The sequence below is a fragment of the Solanum dulcamara genome, chromosome 6 (assembly GCF_947179165.1).
Source record: "Solanum dulcamara chromosome 6, daSolDulc1.2, whole genome shotgun sequence".
Classification (NCBI taxonomy): Eukaryota; Viridiplantae; Streptophyta; class Magnoliopsida; order Solanales; family Solanaceae; genus Solanum; species Solanum dulcamara.
Genome location: NC_077242.1, coordinates 854,499 through 869,839, shown reverse-complemented (window position 1 = coordinate 869,839; position 15,341 = coordinate 854,499). Strand labels below are relative to the sequence as shown.

Genomic DNA, 15,341 nt, shown 5'->3' with positions numbered 1-15,341 from the left:
GAAATGGAGGGAGTATTCAGATAGATGGATGGATGAATTTGCTTTATATACAAGTTCACTTAGATTACATTTTCTCATTTTATTGGATCATGAAGTTTCTTCTTGAGTACTTGTGTTAACATTATTTATTTTTTCAAACAATTGGAGTAAACTTAAAATAATAAATAGATAAAGAAAAAAGAAAGTATAGAAAACAAACAAAAAAAGAAAGGCAAAAATAGATAAGAGGGGGTGGGTTGAAAAAGAAGGGACATGGAATGAGCTGCAAGGATTTTTTAACAAAGGGAATATGAAAAAAAAAAAAAAAAAAAAGGAGTACTATGAATATATTATTAGTATGGAAAAATGGTTATGCTGAACAAGATACAAAAAATATGCAAATGAATGTTTATTGTTTTATCTGGAACAAGTATAAATGATAGTTTAATGTTTTATTGGTAAAATTAAAAAATATATGAACAGACATTTAACCATATAGTTTAACGTTATTCAAAAGGGTGATGTCAAAAAGGCTAAATCTTCGTAACTTCTAAAAATAAAGATAATATCTAAGCAATGGCCTAAAAAATTAAGGAGAAATTTCGCAAATAACCACGACAATAAATTTAATTAGGCTTATTTGCTATAGTTTACATATTTATGGACTGTAGCTATAGTTTATAATTTACGGATTTGTATAATTCATGAATTTATATAATTCACTACTTTGTATAATTCACGGATAATTAAGCTATTTTTATATAAATTCGAAATAACGAATTCTGTATTTTTACTGTGATTAACCCAGACCTTAGCTGTACGCTGTTTCAGTCCATAAATGGGCCTAAATTTCAAGTCCAGCCCAGAATTATTGGACTTGGGCTAGCCCAATGGACTGACTCTTTCGATTGATTTACCAAATAGCCACTTAAGGCACAGTATTTTTTGCTTGAGCCGTATATATTTTAAATCAAGTGGAAGATATTCAATATAAGTTCTGACTTCTAAAACAGAAATGAGCATAAGTGAGACGAACCCACTTTGCCGTATTCCTCTCTCCACGAGCAAAACACTAGAAATGCACAATGTGTTCGCCGTGTCTAGTAAACGACGGCATTCAATTTTTCACTTCAATTCTCATAAAAGTTATATATAACAATAATAATATATCAAATACCTAAAGTGAAAAGTACAATTATCCAAAATGCACAAATCAGCATTTCTAGTAGTAGCCACAATAAGAAAATTTTATCTAAAATAACCAACAAATTGAAGCATTTTATCTTTGAGGAACTCAAAGCAAAACCCAACTTCTTCAAGTACCCTTTCATCAGCACCATGCCTAATTATTGGTGGGAAAAAAAGCCCAAATGCAGTAACCACCACAAACCCAACCGTTAATGGGCCCGAAACAAACCTCGGCAACCGCCACGTGTCCTTCAAAGCCCTCTTAACTCCAATCTCCACCATCACACAAAGCCCATGTAACACAAAAAAGCCCGTCATTTCCCACGAAGGCCTCACACCATTAACGTAATAAAACAAAAGCTCATGCATTAAACCAGAAACGACAAAAGTTGCCAGCACGGCAATACGTAGGGCCCACGTTTTACCGACAACTTCCGATAATGCTGACTTCACTGGATAATAAACTGTGTGACGCAGCGTATTTGTTACGGTGAGGTTCCATCTATTTCCCCAAAAATCTTGGAGGGAGGTTGATAAATAAGGTTCATTTGATGGTGGCTCTAATTCTAGCTCAAACCCCACCAAGATTATTTTAACAATATTGCTAGATAATGCAACAAGAATATCAATCACAAGAAAAACCAAGAAACAATAACAAATCAAGACTAATTTTGGGTGGATTTGACTTTTGTGATGAAAAGTCAACTCCAAGAAAATTGCAAAGAGGACAAATTCTAAAGCTAGATTTAAAGGGATTTTCTTGGTGGGGTTTTTCATAGGACTATTTTGTTTGGATCTAAGAGGAAGGGCAGCCATAAAAATGAAAATAGGAAGATTTGTTGCATTTTTTTGGGTGAAGGAAGAAAGAGGACCTTGATTAAAAGCAAAAAGGAGGAGTTTGAAATTGGCAAGCCAAGTAATGAAGAAAGCAGTGAGTGATATAAGAAATGGAGAAGAAAAGTAAAGTGGGAGAATTGTGAAGAGGTAAAAAATGGGGAGAAGAGAAATTAACCTTGGAATACCTTTTGGGATTTTGGATGATAAGAAATAGCAGTAACAAAGAGAGAGGATTATAGAGAGACAAACATGAGTTGGTGACATTTTCTTGGCCTTTGGTTGTTCTTGGATTTTTCTCTCTCTTTTGATAAGATGAATTCAAATTGATCTAGTTTTACCTACCAAGCTATAGTACTCAGAAGTGAATTAAATAAAGACCACAAAAGGGTTAACATTTAGCACCACACAAAAGCAAGTAATAAACTTCACATACACAATAATAACAACAACATATTCATAAAAAATTCCTTGTCGGAACGAATAAAATATATGCAGATTTTATTTTTATTTTGTAAAAATAGAGAGGTTGTTTTTGAAGAATCATCGGCTCACATGCAACTAAACAAATTAATAATGAAAAAGAAAAATGACCGGAAAGAAAACATGACAATTAATAAGAAAATCAATATTAGAACATTTAGAAAAGGAACACTAACAACAACAAAATAATGCAATAATCAAAAAACAATAAACAACATATAGTAACAAATATAAAGAGAAGAAACTACATGTAATAAAGTTAATGCTATGACAGACATGATGTTTTCAAACTACCACCAAGCCTAATCCCATTAAAAAGCAAGACAACACTCAACTAGCTACTAACTTTATACCCTAACTCGTGACCATCATATATCTTCTTCCTATTTAAAGTCATGTCCTCGATAAGTTGGCGTTGCACTATGTCTTGTCTAATAATTTTTTCACGGTATTTTTTTGATCTACCTCTACTTCTCCTCGTACCCGTTATATCCAATCTCTCACCCCTCTTCACGGGGTATCTGCACATTTCTTTTCACATGTTCAAACTATTTTAGTCTCCCTTCCCTCATAATGTCCACCACAGAGTTCACTCCTTCTTTGTCTCAGATATTTTTATTCCTAATTGTATTTCTCATAGTATACTTACACATTATATTCATTTTAGTATCTTCATTTTCACAACTTGCATCTTCTAAACATAAAGAGTTCATTGATTGATCAACATCTTGATCCATACAATCGATTCAATCGTCGTTCTATAAAATTTATAAAGCATATTTTTAAGTTTTGATGGTACTTGACAAGACCTAAGATACTAAAATCAATAAATGCTACAACATTTATGCTGAAACACGAAAAGACTTTCTACCCCAAAGTCATGCTAACCTTAAAAAAACAGTCTCTGTAGACTTTAACATACCATTTGCCTTATAATTGACTTGTGAGTACGAAGGACTAGAAGCACATAAGTGACATAACTCTATTAGGTGAAGTTTTTTCTTCTTTTTGGACGTAAGATAAAAGTTGAACATTAGTGTATGAAAAGACCAGGTCTAAAATTTACCAATAGATTATATAATACAAGAAGTGAAAAGTACAATTAACTTTTCTACTAGTAGCCAAAGTTGCAAATGTTATCCAACATTACAAATTGAAGCATTTTATCTTTGAGGAAGTCAAAGCAAAACCTAACTTCATCAAGTATCCTTTCATCTACACCATTCCTAATTATTGGTGGAAAAAAAAGCCCAAAAGCACTAACCACCACAAATCCAACTGCTAACGAGCCCGAAGCAAGCCCGGGAAACCGCCACGTGTCTTTCAAAGCCTTCTTTGCTTCAATCTCCACCATTACACAAAGCCCGTGTAATACAAAAAAGCCCGTCATTTCCCACGAAGGCCTCACACCATTATCAACAACGTAGTAAAATATCAGCTCATGCATTAATCCAGAAACGACAAAAGTCGCCAGCGAGGCACCATGTTGGGCCCAGTTTCTACCAATCACATGCAACAACACTAACCTTACCGGATTGTATACAGTGATACGCAGCGTATTTGTTACGGTGAGGTTCCATCTTCTTCCCCAAAAATCTTGTAGCGAAGTTGAGAAATAGGGTTCATTGGACGGTAACTCTATCTCTATGTCTAAACACAGTAAATGCTTAACGATAAAGGTAAACAAAGCAACGAGAATATCAATCATAAGGAAAATCATCACACAGTAGTTAATCAACACTAATTTTGGATGAATTTTACTTTTGTGATGAAGAATAATCTCCATGATTACAGCAAATATGACACATTCTACAGCTAAATTCATTAGATTTTTTCTGTTTTGGTTTGGGGTAAAGCTGGTTCTGAGAGGGAGAGCGGCTATGGTGATGAAGACGGGGAGAGATAAGTATTTCGGATTGATAATTAATGGGCCTTGATCGAAAGCGAAGAGAATGAGCTTGAAGATGGCAAGCCAAGTAATGGAGAAAGTGGTGATTATTATGAAAAATGCAGAAGAAAAGTAAAGTGGGAAAATTGTGAAGAGGTAAAATATGGGGAGAAGTGAAATTAGCCTTGGAATTCCTTTTGGGATTTTGGCAGAGAAGAAATAGCAGTAACAAAGAGAGGGAATTACAGACAAAGGAATATAAGTTGATGACATTTTTTTAAAAAAATTATTATAATACAAGAGAGAATTAATTAAATACGATTGAGAAAAATAATAGTAATATATTATATAGAAAGAAATGAAGGGGACAAAGATGTATTTTGCGTAAGTTAATTGTGTAAAGTTTGTTTATTCATACAAATATTGTGATTTTGAAGTCTTGTTTGTTTAACTATGCTAATCACATAAGTCGTGTTGGGAACTATGTAGTATGAATTGCTTAATAAATTTGACAAGAGAGAGGATTGAAAACGTCTACTTCAACATTTAAAAACTAATTATTAATAGTACGTTTACACTGAATCAAATGAATAAATACATAACATTTTTATTGTTCTTCCCTTCCATTATTATATAGTGCTGCTACCTCAAAAAGAAAAAAGAACAAAAAAACAGAGTAAATCACTGAGAATATTTTCAAAATATAAATCATACATCTAATGAATCAATTTCTACTTACATTCAGATGAAGAAAAAAAAACTACATAAAAGTAACAGGAAACAAAATTGGAAATAGTACAGTTGATATTCTACCAGAGGTACTATCGTGCTGAGGTGATAACATTGTGTACTTTTATCTATATTTGTATCTAAACGCATTTCGCACTTAAGTATAATTCATCTAAAAACACATGTATGTTCTCATCGTTTATGTTCGTTCTTCTTGCTTTCTACCCCTTGCTTATTATTTGACCCTCGTAGCTCTAAAGACAAAAACGTTTAACTATTGTTCATTATCTGGTTTTGTACCTTCATTTTCAACTTCATGAGAAGAGGCTGTACTGTCGTTGTGTATCCTCAAGTAGAGAGGATGAGGGTGCATCTGATGGTATCTCTGCATTTTCAGATTGCATTGGAGATGCTAACGCATCAGATGGTGCATCGTCAGCAGCCAATTCCAACTTTGACACTTCAGTAGTATCAGATGGTGCATCGCCAGCAGCAATCTCCAACTTTGACCCTTCAGTAGTATCAGATGGTGCATCGTCAGCTGCCAACTCCAATTTTGACACTTCAGTATTATCAGATGGTGCATCGCCAGCAGCAATCTCCAACTTTGACCCTTCAGTAGTATCAGATGGTGCATCGTCAGCTGCCAACTCCAATTTTGACACTTCAGTAGTATCAGATGGTGCATCACCAGTAGCCAACTCCAACTTTGACCCTTCAGTAGTATCAGATGGTGCATCGTCAGTAGCCAACTCCAACTTTGACACTTCAGCAATAAGTTGGGTTTCATCATCTCCGTTTACAGATGGTGCTGGAGATGCATCAGGAGTAGCCGATGATGCTCCACTAATTGAAGGTGCAGGGGATGCATCAGGCGAAGCAGCAGTATAGGGGGACATAGAGCCATTCAAAGATCTTGCTGGTGATGCATCAGATGCAACAGTACTCGCAGGAGACTCTGCATCGTCTGCTGTTTGCTGAAGGCTCCAGTACATGATGCTGGCAGTGAGAGTGAGGATCATCTTTTGGTTAACCTGTCCATACATGACCCCAAGAAGTATAGTGTCACAATCAGGTCTCAGGACTACATCTTTACACAGAAAAGAATATAGGAAGAAGTAGAAGCGGACATACTTTTCTCTGTATTGTAAGTGGACAAAGAATAGTCTGTTTTTTTGTTTGTTATTTTACCCCACCCACCCCATCAGAAGGATCAATAGTGTTCCCATTTACCCTACCTCCAGTGGGACTTGAACCTTCAACCTACCGGTTGATGGTGGAGATGCTCAACCACTAGAGCTAGTCTCACTTGTCAAATAGTCTCAGTTTTAAACAAGTCTTAGAAGTCCTAGAAGGATTTTAATTTATTTTACCTTGTAAAGTTTGTATTGTATTTATCTGGTTCTTGTTAAGACTCGTACAACAACCTCACTACCTCAATGTGAGGGAGTTGATTGGTTGGAGGTGGGGTGGGATTAGCAAGGTACTCCAGGATATGGTTCTTTAGTGCTTTAGTGGTAGCGAAAGAAGTTTGCCTACTTCAATGGATTCCATGGACAGGAACTACAAGCAGCGATTTAACATGAAAGCATAATCACCTCCATGATATCTTCAGGCAACAGAAAGATAGAACACCCAAGTTTCCGTGCGACACTGATGATATAAGTAGCATTCAACTTCTTTTCCTCATCTGTCACGGAACAAAAGAAAGCTCAGTTTGGAGCACTGCAACGCAGTAGATGACAATAAGTAGAATGAAAAATCAGAATGTATAAAACCCTGTCATACTATGACCCTTTTGAGAAACTTGGTATTCTTTTGGATGATGTTAGATAGAAGACTGCAAGCATTAAAAGCCAAGAAAGTAAGTTGCACTCTCTAGAAATTTGAATTCCTCGATCCTTAACAGTAAGGAAGAGTTTAAAGCTAGACGTTCATGCTAGAAAGTTGAATTCAATATTGCAAGTGCAAGCAGACATTCTTGATTGTGAAAGTGAAAGAGAGCCTGCGGCAGATAAGTATACGGAGAGTAACTGGGAAATGACCTTCCTCCATGCCCCAAGAAGAGAATAAAAGATGGAAAAATCAATTTTGCAAGAATCCACTCCATACCACTTTCACCCTTGGTGACAAGATTCCAATTAACAACCCTTGGCTCCACAGCACTGAGAAGCTCGAGAAAGAATAATCCACTTGAAAGGCTCTTGTCCTAAACAAAAGCCACTAAATTGTAAGTTAAAATCAGGTAGTCAAAGTTGAAACTATGCCAATTGAACAGGAACTGATGATACTTCACCTTAAAACTCTCCATTTTTGATGTTCTTCCAGTGTTTTTCACTTTTTTGTTTGCCCAAATGAGAATATCAGCATCAGTAATCTCCTTCCCTCTGAAACGCGATCTCAAGTTCTTCAAAAGCTGAAGCATATTAAACCTCATCAACTGCCACAGGAAAGCTGGAAAAGAATGTATATAAATACATAAGTGGTGTGCTAAGAAGCACTAATTACAAGGCTTACATACATATGTTGTAATAGCATATAATTTGAAGAAGCAAAACTAAGATATCTAGTTGTATGAACAACATAATCACATGAAAAACGCACACGAGATTCTCACCGCTGAGGACACATAATAACAGATCAGCAGTTCAGAGGGGCTCAAGTTATAGGTAAGACTGCTAAACCATGAATTTTGATAACTCATTATGTGCAACCACATTTACAAGCTTTAAGAACAATACAACTAAAATTCTGCAACCGTTAAAAATAAAAATGCAATTGTCCAGACTACTCATTTACAGGGTCCTAGAAGATTTCTTCACTTTTAGCACCATAATAACTGAACACATCCTAGAAGATTTCTATACTTTTAGCACCATAATAACTGAACACATCTTACAATGTACGACCAATAACTATTTGCCACAAATAGTAAATCTTAGCTTGCTAGCTTATTGAAGATGAATCATGATACACATCATACAGAGAATAATTACATTACAATAGGACAACAACCCAAAAGTTCCTTGATGGAATCATTTATAATACCATCAATAAGCTTGAATAAAGTAATAGCCCAAATGGATTAATCATAGAATCCTGGAAGCTCATAAAGCTTGAAAACAATTAGGTTCACACAGAGGCAAGAAGAAAAATAAGCCTCACTTTTCACATGTGAAACAAACAATATAGATTCTGAGACATTACCAAGTATAAGCTTCTTACTCCCTTGGACAAAATCGTTTCCTCCCACATTTACAAGGGAAAGCTTCAACTGCTTCCCAATCCTGACAACTTGGTTGCAGTTTTCAATTTTCTTAAACGGCATTTTTATTGGAGGTTTTGTTGCGTGCTTCCAATTAACAGATCCCGGAGAAACCTTGTCCGACACCTCCAGAAGTACCCATCTGCAAAAATGAATGGTGAAGATGAGGCGTCGAAGATACTAGCAGCCAGAGCAAAGATGAATTCTACCTACAAATTCCAGTTACAGCTTTTACTAGCAGATGTCCTCTTTAATATCTGGAGTGAGCCACGTTACAAGACCTATCACTTACCCATTTCTTACATCTTCAAACAAATTATTGACATAAGAGGTAATCCCAAGACTATTAATCCATAATCGGAAGCATCTCTCCTCTCTGGAAATTAGCTCATCATCTGTCATCATCTCTGCAAAGGATACCTTCTTGCTGTCTGTAGACAATCCACTCCTGAAAAAGAAACCTATTTCTCAAAAATGGCTATAAGCTTCAATTGAAAAATTAGCATCACCCTCTCCTTTAGCGACTCAAAACCAAAACCAAAACCAAATAATATATCAAGAAAACTGAAAACGCAGAGATCAGCCTCATTCAAACTTAGAATGGCAACAGAAGGCTCCAGAACTTCATTCAATGGTTAAGGGCAGATGGCAACTTTTGTAGGTACATTGCTTTTAGAGTCTAAGTGGAACATCAATCAGTAATATTTGCAAATAAGATATCTCAAGCAATGAAAGAGAGGAAAATGTAGCCATGCATGCACAACAAATACATGATTGGTTTATACAGCAGTTAAAATGTTCCCTGAAAATAATGTGACTAGGACTGACTACTCCTCTTGTATTCTATGATTATGCTGCCAAGTATCATACTGAGCACAACAACAAAAGGAGCTACAAAAGATTAAAAAAAAAAAGAGTAGCTTCATTAGGGTCCTATCACTGCTGGAATATCTGTGCAACAAAAGCAAGATATAAATTGGCTGAACCTTCAACTATGTCCTAATTATCATACAGCGGACAACCGCAAAAGGAGCCACAAACGATTAAAAAAGAGAAGCCATGTTAGCTTCCTACCTCTGATGGAATATTTGTGCAACAAAAGCGAGATTTAAATTAGATGAGCCTTCAACTATGTCCTTAGGATCTAGGTATCTTTTGCAATCCATTTTCTCTGCATGCTCAAGAACTAAGTTAGCTCTCTCAGTGGGATCCTTGACATCCAAGGTTGCTGGGCTGCAATGCTCTGGAGCAAGTACATTAAGCAGGTAAGCATAGGCCTCCCCATCCTACAGGAAAGAGCATAAATATGTAACTACCAAGAGGCCAATGTGCTTTAAAATTGAAATGGGTCAACATTAGTCAAGGTGTAGCTTAGATATTACACCACACTATTTATCATATTATACCCTGACCAGGATTGGAATGTGTTTTGCATCTTCATTTCTATGATTAACTTTCTAATGAACTTCATAAAACCTGTCAGAACACAGGCTTTTCATGATTTAAAACCAAGAAAATTGAGGTCTTGAATGCCATAACATGCCAACTACCGGACATCAAAGGACTTGTTGGTCCCCATCCTCTCCTAAATTAAAGATACAGAAGCAATTTCATGCCTCAAATGATAATGTTGAAAATAAGTACCCTAATTTCTTCTGATAAGTTGAAGTTATGTATTCCATATTTCTTTCTTTCCAAATTAGATAATCCCATTTAACTAGCATGCAAATTGAGAGAGATCGTTTAAATGGAAGCCATATTACAGCTTCACAGATATGTTTGAACTAATATTAGAAGTGAATTAGGAGATGGAGTAGGTTGTTTCATCAATGGCACATGGTATTACATTGAATTTTTTTCATATGCAGAAAACTGTCATTTAAAGAATTAGAGGGAGGTCAAACAAATTAGATGAAAGGAGTACAAAGCCTTTTAAGTTATTTCTAATTTTTAGAGAAGGAAAAATCCACAGCTTACATGGTTCAGGTAAACTGAGAGTGCATAAGTGGTAAAGTAGTCAGGTAACATTCAAAGGACGAATATTACAAATAAGCATGCATCTAACCTTGTGGAAATAATTGAAGTACCATCTCTACTCTGTAAAAGCAAGAATTCCTTGATAGGAACTTCTATTTTATTTTGACAAGGTCAATACAGCAAGAATTCCTTTACAGGAAACTTTTTAACTAATTGTTACTGGGAGGAGAGGAGGAAGAAAAAAAAATAAAAAAAAAATATATATATATACCTACCTTCAAGTCAGAAGAAAAATTTGCCACAGTTTTCTTGTATCCGGCTTTCATGAGATGAAAATTCATCCATTTTAGTAAGAGCTTTTCTGGTGCTAACCCCATGAGCTCCTCGACATCCTGAACAAGTTAACAATAATCAGATATTTGCTAGAGTAGTTCGTAGACATGCACATGGATTGGAAATAAAACTAGAGCCACTTAGGACAAGAGAGATTAAATTACATTGCTGTCTTCCACAAGCTCCACGAGCTGAGGGGTCTTCCGGAGGTTGAGATCTGCCAATAGTTGGATCTTCAGATGCCACAATCGGCAAGAACCAGGAGAGGAGAGAGCCAGAGAAAAAAGTCAGTATACTCAACCCAAATCTCAAGTGTTATGCTATTAACCAAACATAATCTGCCATAACTGTCGTGCCCTTCTACCCCTCCAAAAAAGCGAGGCAGAGAACACAAAGAAACATAAATCAGAGCTAACCTTTATGATTTGAGAAATCAGCCCAAGTACTAGGTGAGGCTGCAAAGATATTAAAAAAACTTTAACACACAACTCAGAGGTACATTGACGTAATGCAAATGAAGAAGGCAAGATTCAACTCACTCGTCCTTCAACCAGGTCCTGAGTGCCAATATTGACAACAGTGCAACCAATAGCCTTTGCAGAGTTGAGGCAAAGGGTGTGATTCTCATTTCTCTCCCATGGGTTGATTACTCGTTTCATGTTAATAGCCCGCTCGTCTATGGTACCAGGTACAGCTACATTGATCAGCTTACTAATGAACCACAGAAAGAAAAGTATAATGAGCCAACAGAAACATTCTTCATAGATTCACATATAATTTGGAGCATCACAAAGCAGGTCAAGTTTAAATACCATAATAGAACTCCATCCTTTGCCAAATCGAACAAAGCATTTGACGCTGGATCAATTGGAAGACATTGCTTTAAGAATGGATCATCTCTTAGATAGCTGTTTATATGAGCAACATATGATGCTTTCTCTGATTCACTGATTGTGTGAAGCAGTGTAGTTGTGGAGGCCTTCAGGAAGGAAGATGAACTTTTAGAACTGCCTACTTTTGGGGCAGCTCGAGCTTGTAGATTCAAGTATGTCTGTCCATCACAAACAATTGACCATAATGTCACTAAACTGAAATTCAGAATAATGAGGTGAAAGTAAAGTAAATTCCACTTTCTAGTTAATCAGCTAGAACCCCTGAAAAATTTGTTTAACTACTAGACTAATCTACATTGTTCATTTCCATTCTATCAATAGCAATGAGCAAACAAACCAGATGGACTCACTAATGGAAATACAAATAACTTGATTAAATACTCACTTTAAGGAAGCTTTCGAAATCAATCTCATCATTCACATCTGAACCTGATTCACCCAAGATATTCCGGATCTCTTCCTCATTAAACATCTCCTTGAAAGCCTTTAATTTCACCATCAAAGGCGGTAAGTCTCCAATTGTAACTTTACCGTTCTGACTCTTAACTGAAATGAACTAAGGACCCAAAAAAAAAAAAACAGATTATCAACATCCACATTCAAAAAACAATACATTAATCAAATCCCACAAACAGAGAAATGGGGTCAAAATCATACTTTCGATTTGAGACTGCGAAGCTCCACCTGAGTGAATTGACTGTGAAGCCATTGATCTGAAACAACAACACCAACAAAAGACATCTCCCTTTCCCCCCTCAATTCCCAAAACTGCTGCAATAACACAAAAGATCAAACTCCATCCACTTAAATTCAAAAGAAATCTACAAACCACGATAAAAATCAATAAAAACCAGAATTTCAGCAACCCCACAAAAAATTTAATACACCCAGTCAACAATAATGGGTAAATCCAAAATGGGCAAGCAAAACAAACTGTTTTATAGTTCATGCAAAGCAGTTAGTTAAGCAGAGACGTCAAGTCAATGAATCTCCAATTACCCATTACTAAACATACAAAATTATCATCCCCAGTCCAAACTCCATAGCAAACAACCATAAGATTGACTAGAAACCATTAACAAGTTACCTTACTAAACAAACCAAAGATTTGTTTGCACCAACTTCAGTTTTCTTGTTAATTTCAAGCTTTTGACTATTTTTGTCAATGATAGAAAACTCTGTAACAGAATAGAGAGAGATATGGGGTGTTTGCTTCGATTTGGAGCAAAAACAGAGGAGAAAGAGAGAGAGAGAAGGAGAAGATTTGGGCTGTAGACACGCAAAGACTATGCGGAGATGAAAGCCAGTTAAGGTAATGGAGGCCCACTTTGATAATGTGGGGTAAAATAAATGCTATGAACTTCTTCTACATTCAACAACTCATCTTTTAATTTTACACCTAAGCATTAACCCCGTCATATTTCGCCCGTCTCAATTTACGTGTTATCGTTAGAATTTTAAAAATTGAATGGTATAAATTTGATCGTGAATTTGATTATGAAAATTTTAAAATATTTAGTAGATATATGAAATAATTACGGTCAAAATTAAATTTATTTGAATTTCAAAATACGAAAAATATCACAACAATCAGAGTAAATATCTTTCTTTGGTACACATCACTTCTATATGTTCCAAAAAATAAATAAAAGTGAATACCCTTAATAATTGATAATTTATAATTAAAAATAGATATCGAATACTAATCTTTTAAAATTTGATTTGGTTCGATAACTCAATTTTTCGTATACTATATTTTTTTTTTATTTCGATTATTTAATTTTGGTGATTTATATCCATACGTAAATACAAAGGTTTTAACTTTTTTCCTTTCGATAGAAAAAGGATTATAAATTTAGATTAAAATATTAAATTAATTTAACAATTATTTTTGCTTATTTTATTGGTAGCTTTATTTATTGGTATCAATTAGAGAATTTCTTTTTTCATAAGCTACTTATTTTAACTTAATCCTCTATTGATAGATAACATTAAGTACACTAGCCATCGTGCAAAATCCCTTCTAAATTAGTCAATTAACAACGTAATTGAAGTGCTAGATATTTGTTAGGTTTGGATACTCTAAAATAGTAATAACTTGAGTGACAGTAATATCACCGTAGCTAGTGAAATTTTATAAAACTCTATAATATGAGTTCGATTTCAGTTAGAATTTTTGGAGGCTACTCTAATCTAAAACCTAGTTTATACCTATATAAATGTATTGTATTCCCTTAAAGAGCTCTATCTCAATAATTTCGCAAATTCATGGAATATTCACAAAAATCAATGGAGATCAAATAAATCTCATGAATGAAATAAATGTCATCCTAGTTCGAAAAATGTGCTACTATGATCCTCGAATTACTAAGAAATCTTGAGAGAGAGAATTATACGCATATTATTTTATCAATGTTATTATTATTTCTTCAGCTTTTATTTATGGTTGATTTATTTGAAATTTGTTGCAAACAAATTGGCACGACTAGTGAGACCAAATCTGTCCTTTATCTTTTTTCTCACAAATCAAAGCCACAAAATCGCAAAGGTGAAAGCTTCATTTTCTTGGGTACTTCGTTTATGTAATTGATCTACGCGAGACCTTCCATTGATCTAGGGATCCTGGCGTAGTTTCTTTCCCCAAAAAGTCTCGGGCTTTGAATTTTATCAGGTCTACATTCCGTTATCAAGTCTATACTCCGATAAGCCTTGACGTAGGAGACATTTGTAGACAGTGAAAATTTATAAGATTTTACAAAACGAGTTCGATTTTAGTTAGGATTCTTAGAGGCTACTCTACCTTAAACCCTAGCTTATGCCTATACAAAGGTACTGTATTCCCTTGAAGAGGTATCTGTCGAATATTCCGTAAATTCATGGAATATTCAGAAAGATCAAATAAATCTCAATAAGGTCTATGTCACCCTACTTTAAAAAATACGCTACTATAACCCTCAAATCACAAAGAAATTAAGAAAGAGAATTGTACCCATATTGTTTTATCAACAATATTATTATTTCTTCAATTTTTAATTATAATTAATTTATTTTCTATTTATTTAAAATTTATTGCAAACAATTAACACTCTACTATATGGCATTTGATGGTCGTAAATTATTAGTAAAAAATAGTGGTTGTTGATGTGGATTTAGAATGGTAAATCATGACAACTTTTCCTAATACGAGACAACATGTTAACGTATACGTAAATTTTGGAAAAGTAATACTCCTTTCATTTATTTTTTTTTGGAAAATGATACGGCCGACAAATCATGTCATTTTCCCCCACAAATTTTGATCGTATCTCATTTTGCACAATAAATACAAATATAATTTGCGTTTTCTCTTCAAATAATTAGAAAAAATAAAACTTTCATTACTACATTAAAAAACAATTGAAAATGTAAGTATCTTTGAGGCGTAGATTGAACTATTAGCATCAAATAATGTTTATTTTTTTAAAATATATATATGATTTATCGATGCAATGAAAAAAAAGAGATTATAAAATGCATATTTCCTATTTATTTGTATCTTGTTTACCTCAAATTAATACATTGAAAATGTGTATTTATTACATATAGAATTTTCTTACTTGACTATGATTGCTTAATTAATGTATAGCTCAATCCTATTAAATTACTTAATTATAATAAATTAATATAGTTTTATGTACATATTAGAGTAAATCTTTATCTATTTCATTCAAGAATGTGTTTTCAATAAAGAAATTTAGAGCTTCAAATTTCAATGGAGACATCATCTTTAGTG

The 15,341-nt window shown here is 34.5% G+C and overlaps 3 protein-coding genes across 4 annotated transcripts; all 3 read right to left on the bottom strand.

Moving 5' to 3' along the window:
- Positions 1-995: 995 nt before the first annotated feature.
- Positions 996-2,368, bottom strand: LOC129892099 (probable long-chain-alcohol O-fatty-acyltransferase 5). Its single transcript, XM_055967645.1, has one exon. It carries the CDS (start codon positions 2,266-2,268, stop codon positions 1,228-1,230), a length of 1,041 nt encoding a protein of 346 aa, XP_055823620.1. The 5' UTR covers positions 2,269-2,368; the 3' UTR covers positions 996-1,227.
- Positions 2,369-3,540: 1,172 nt separating this feature from the next.
- Positions 3,541-4,688, bottom strand: LOC129892098 (acyl-CoA--sterol O-acyltransferase 1-like). Its single transcript, XM_055967643.1, has one exon. The coding sequence runs from the start codon at positions 4,643-4,645 to the stop codon at positions 3,599-3,601; it is 1,047 nt and encodes a 348-aa protein (XP_055823618.1). The 5' UTR covers positions 4,646-4,688; the 3' UTR covers positions 3,541-3,598.
- Positions 4,689-5,037: 349 nt separating this feature from the next.
- LOC129892096 (fimbrin-1-like) lies at positions 5,038-12,887 on the bottom strand. 2 transcript variants are annotated; one of them, XM_055967641.1, is made up of 15 exons: positions 12,657-12,887; positions 12,227-12,340; positions 11,955-12,125; positions 11,489-11,727; positions 11,216-11,387; positions 11,093-11,131; positions 10,841-10,909; positions 10,619-10,735; positions 9,441-9,652; positions 8,659-8,814; positions 8,309-8,508; positions 7,398-7,555; positions 7,214-7,310; positions 6,700-6,791; positions 5,038-6,135 (listed from the first exon to the last, which is right to left on the bottom strand). In XM_055967641.1, the coding sequence occupies exons 2-15, from the start codon at positions 12,308-12,310 to the stop codon at positions 5,416-5,418; spliced, it is 2,526 nt and encodes an 841-aa protein (XP_055823616.1). In that variant the 5' UTR covers positions 12,311-12,340; positions 12,657-12,887; the 3' UTR covers positions 5,038-5,415. The 2 variants fall into 2 exon arrangements, with proteins under 2 accessions (XP_055823616.1, XP_055823615.1); XM_055967640.1 differs by having other exon boundaries at positions 12,227-12,337.
- Positions 12,888-15,341: the final 2,454 nt, after the last annotated feature.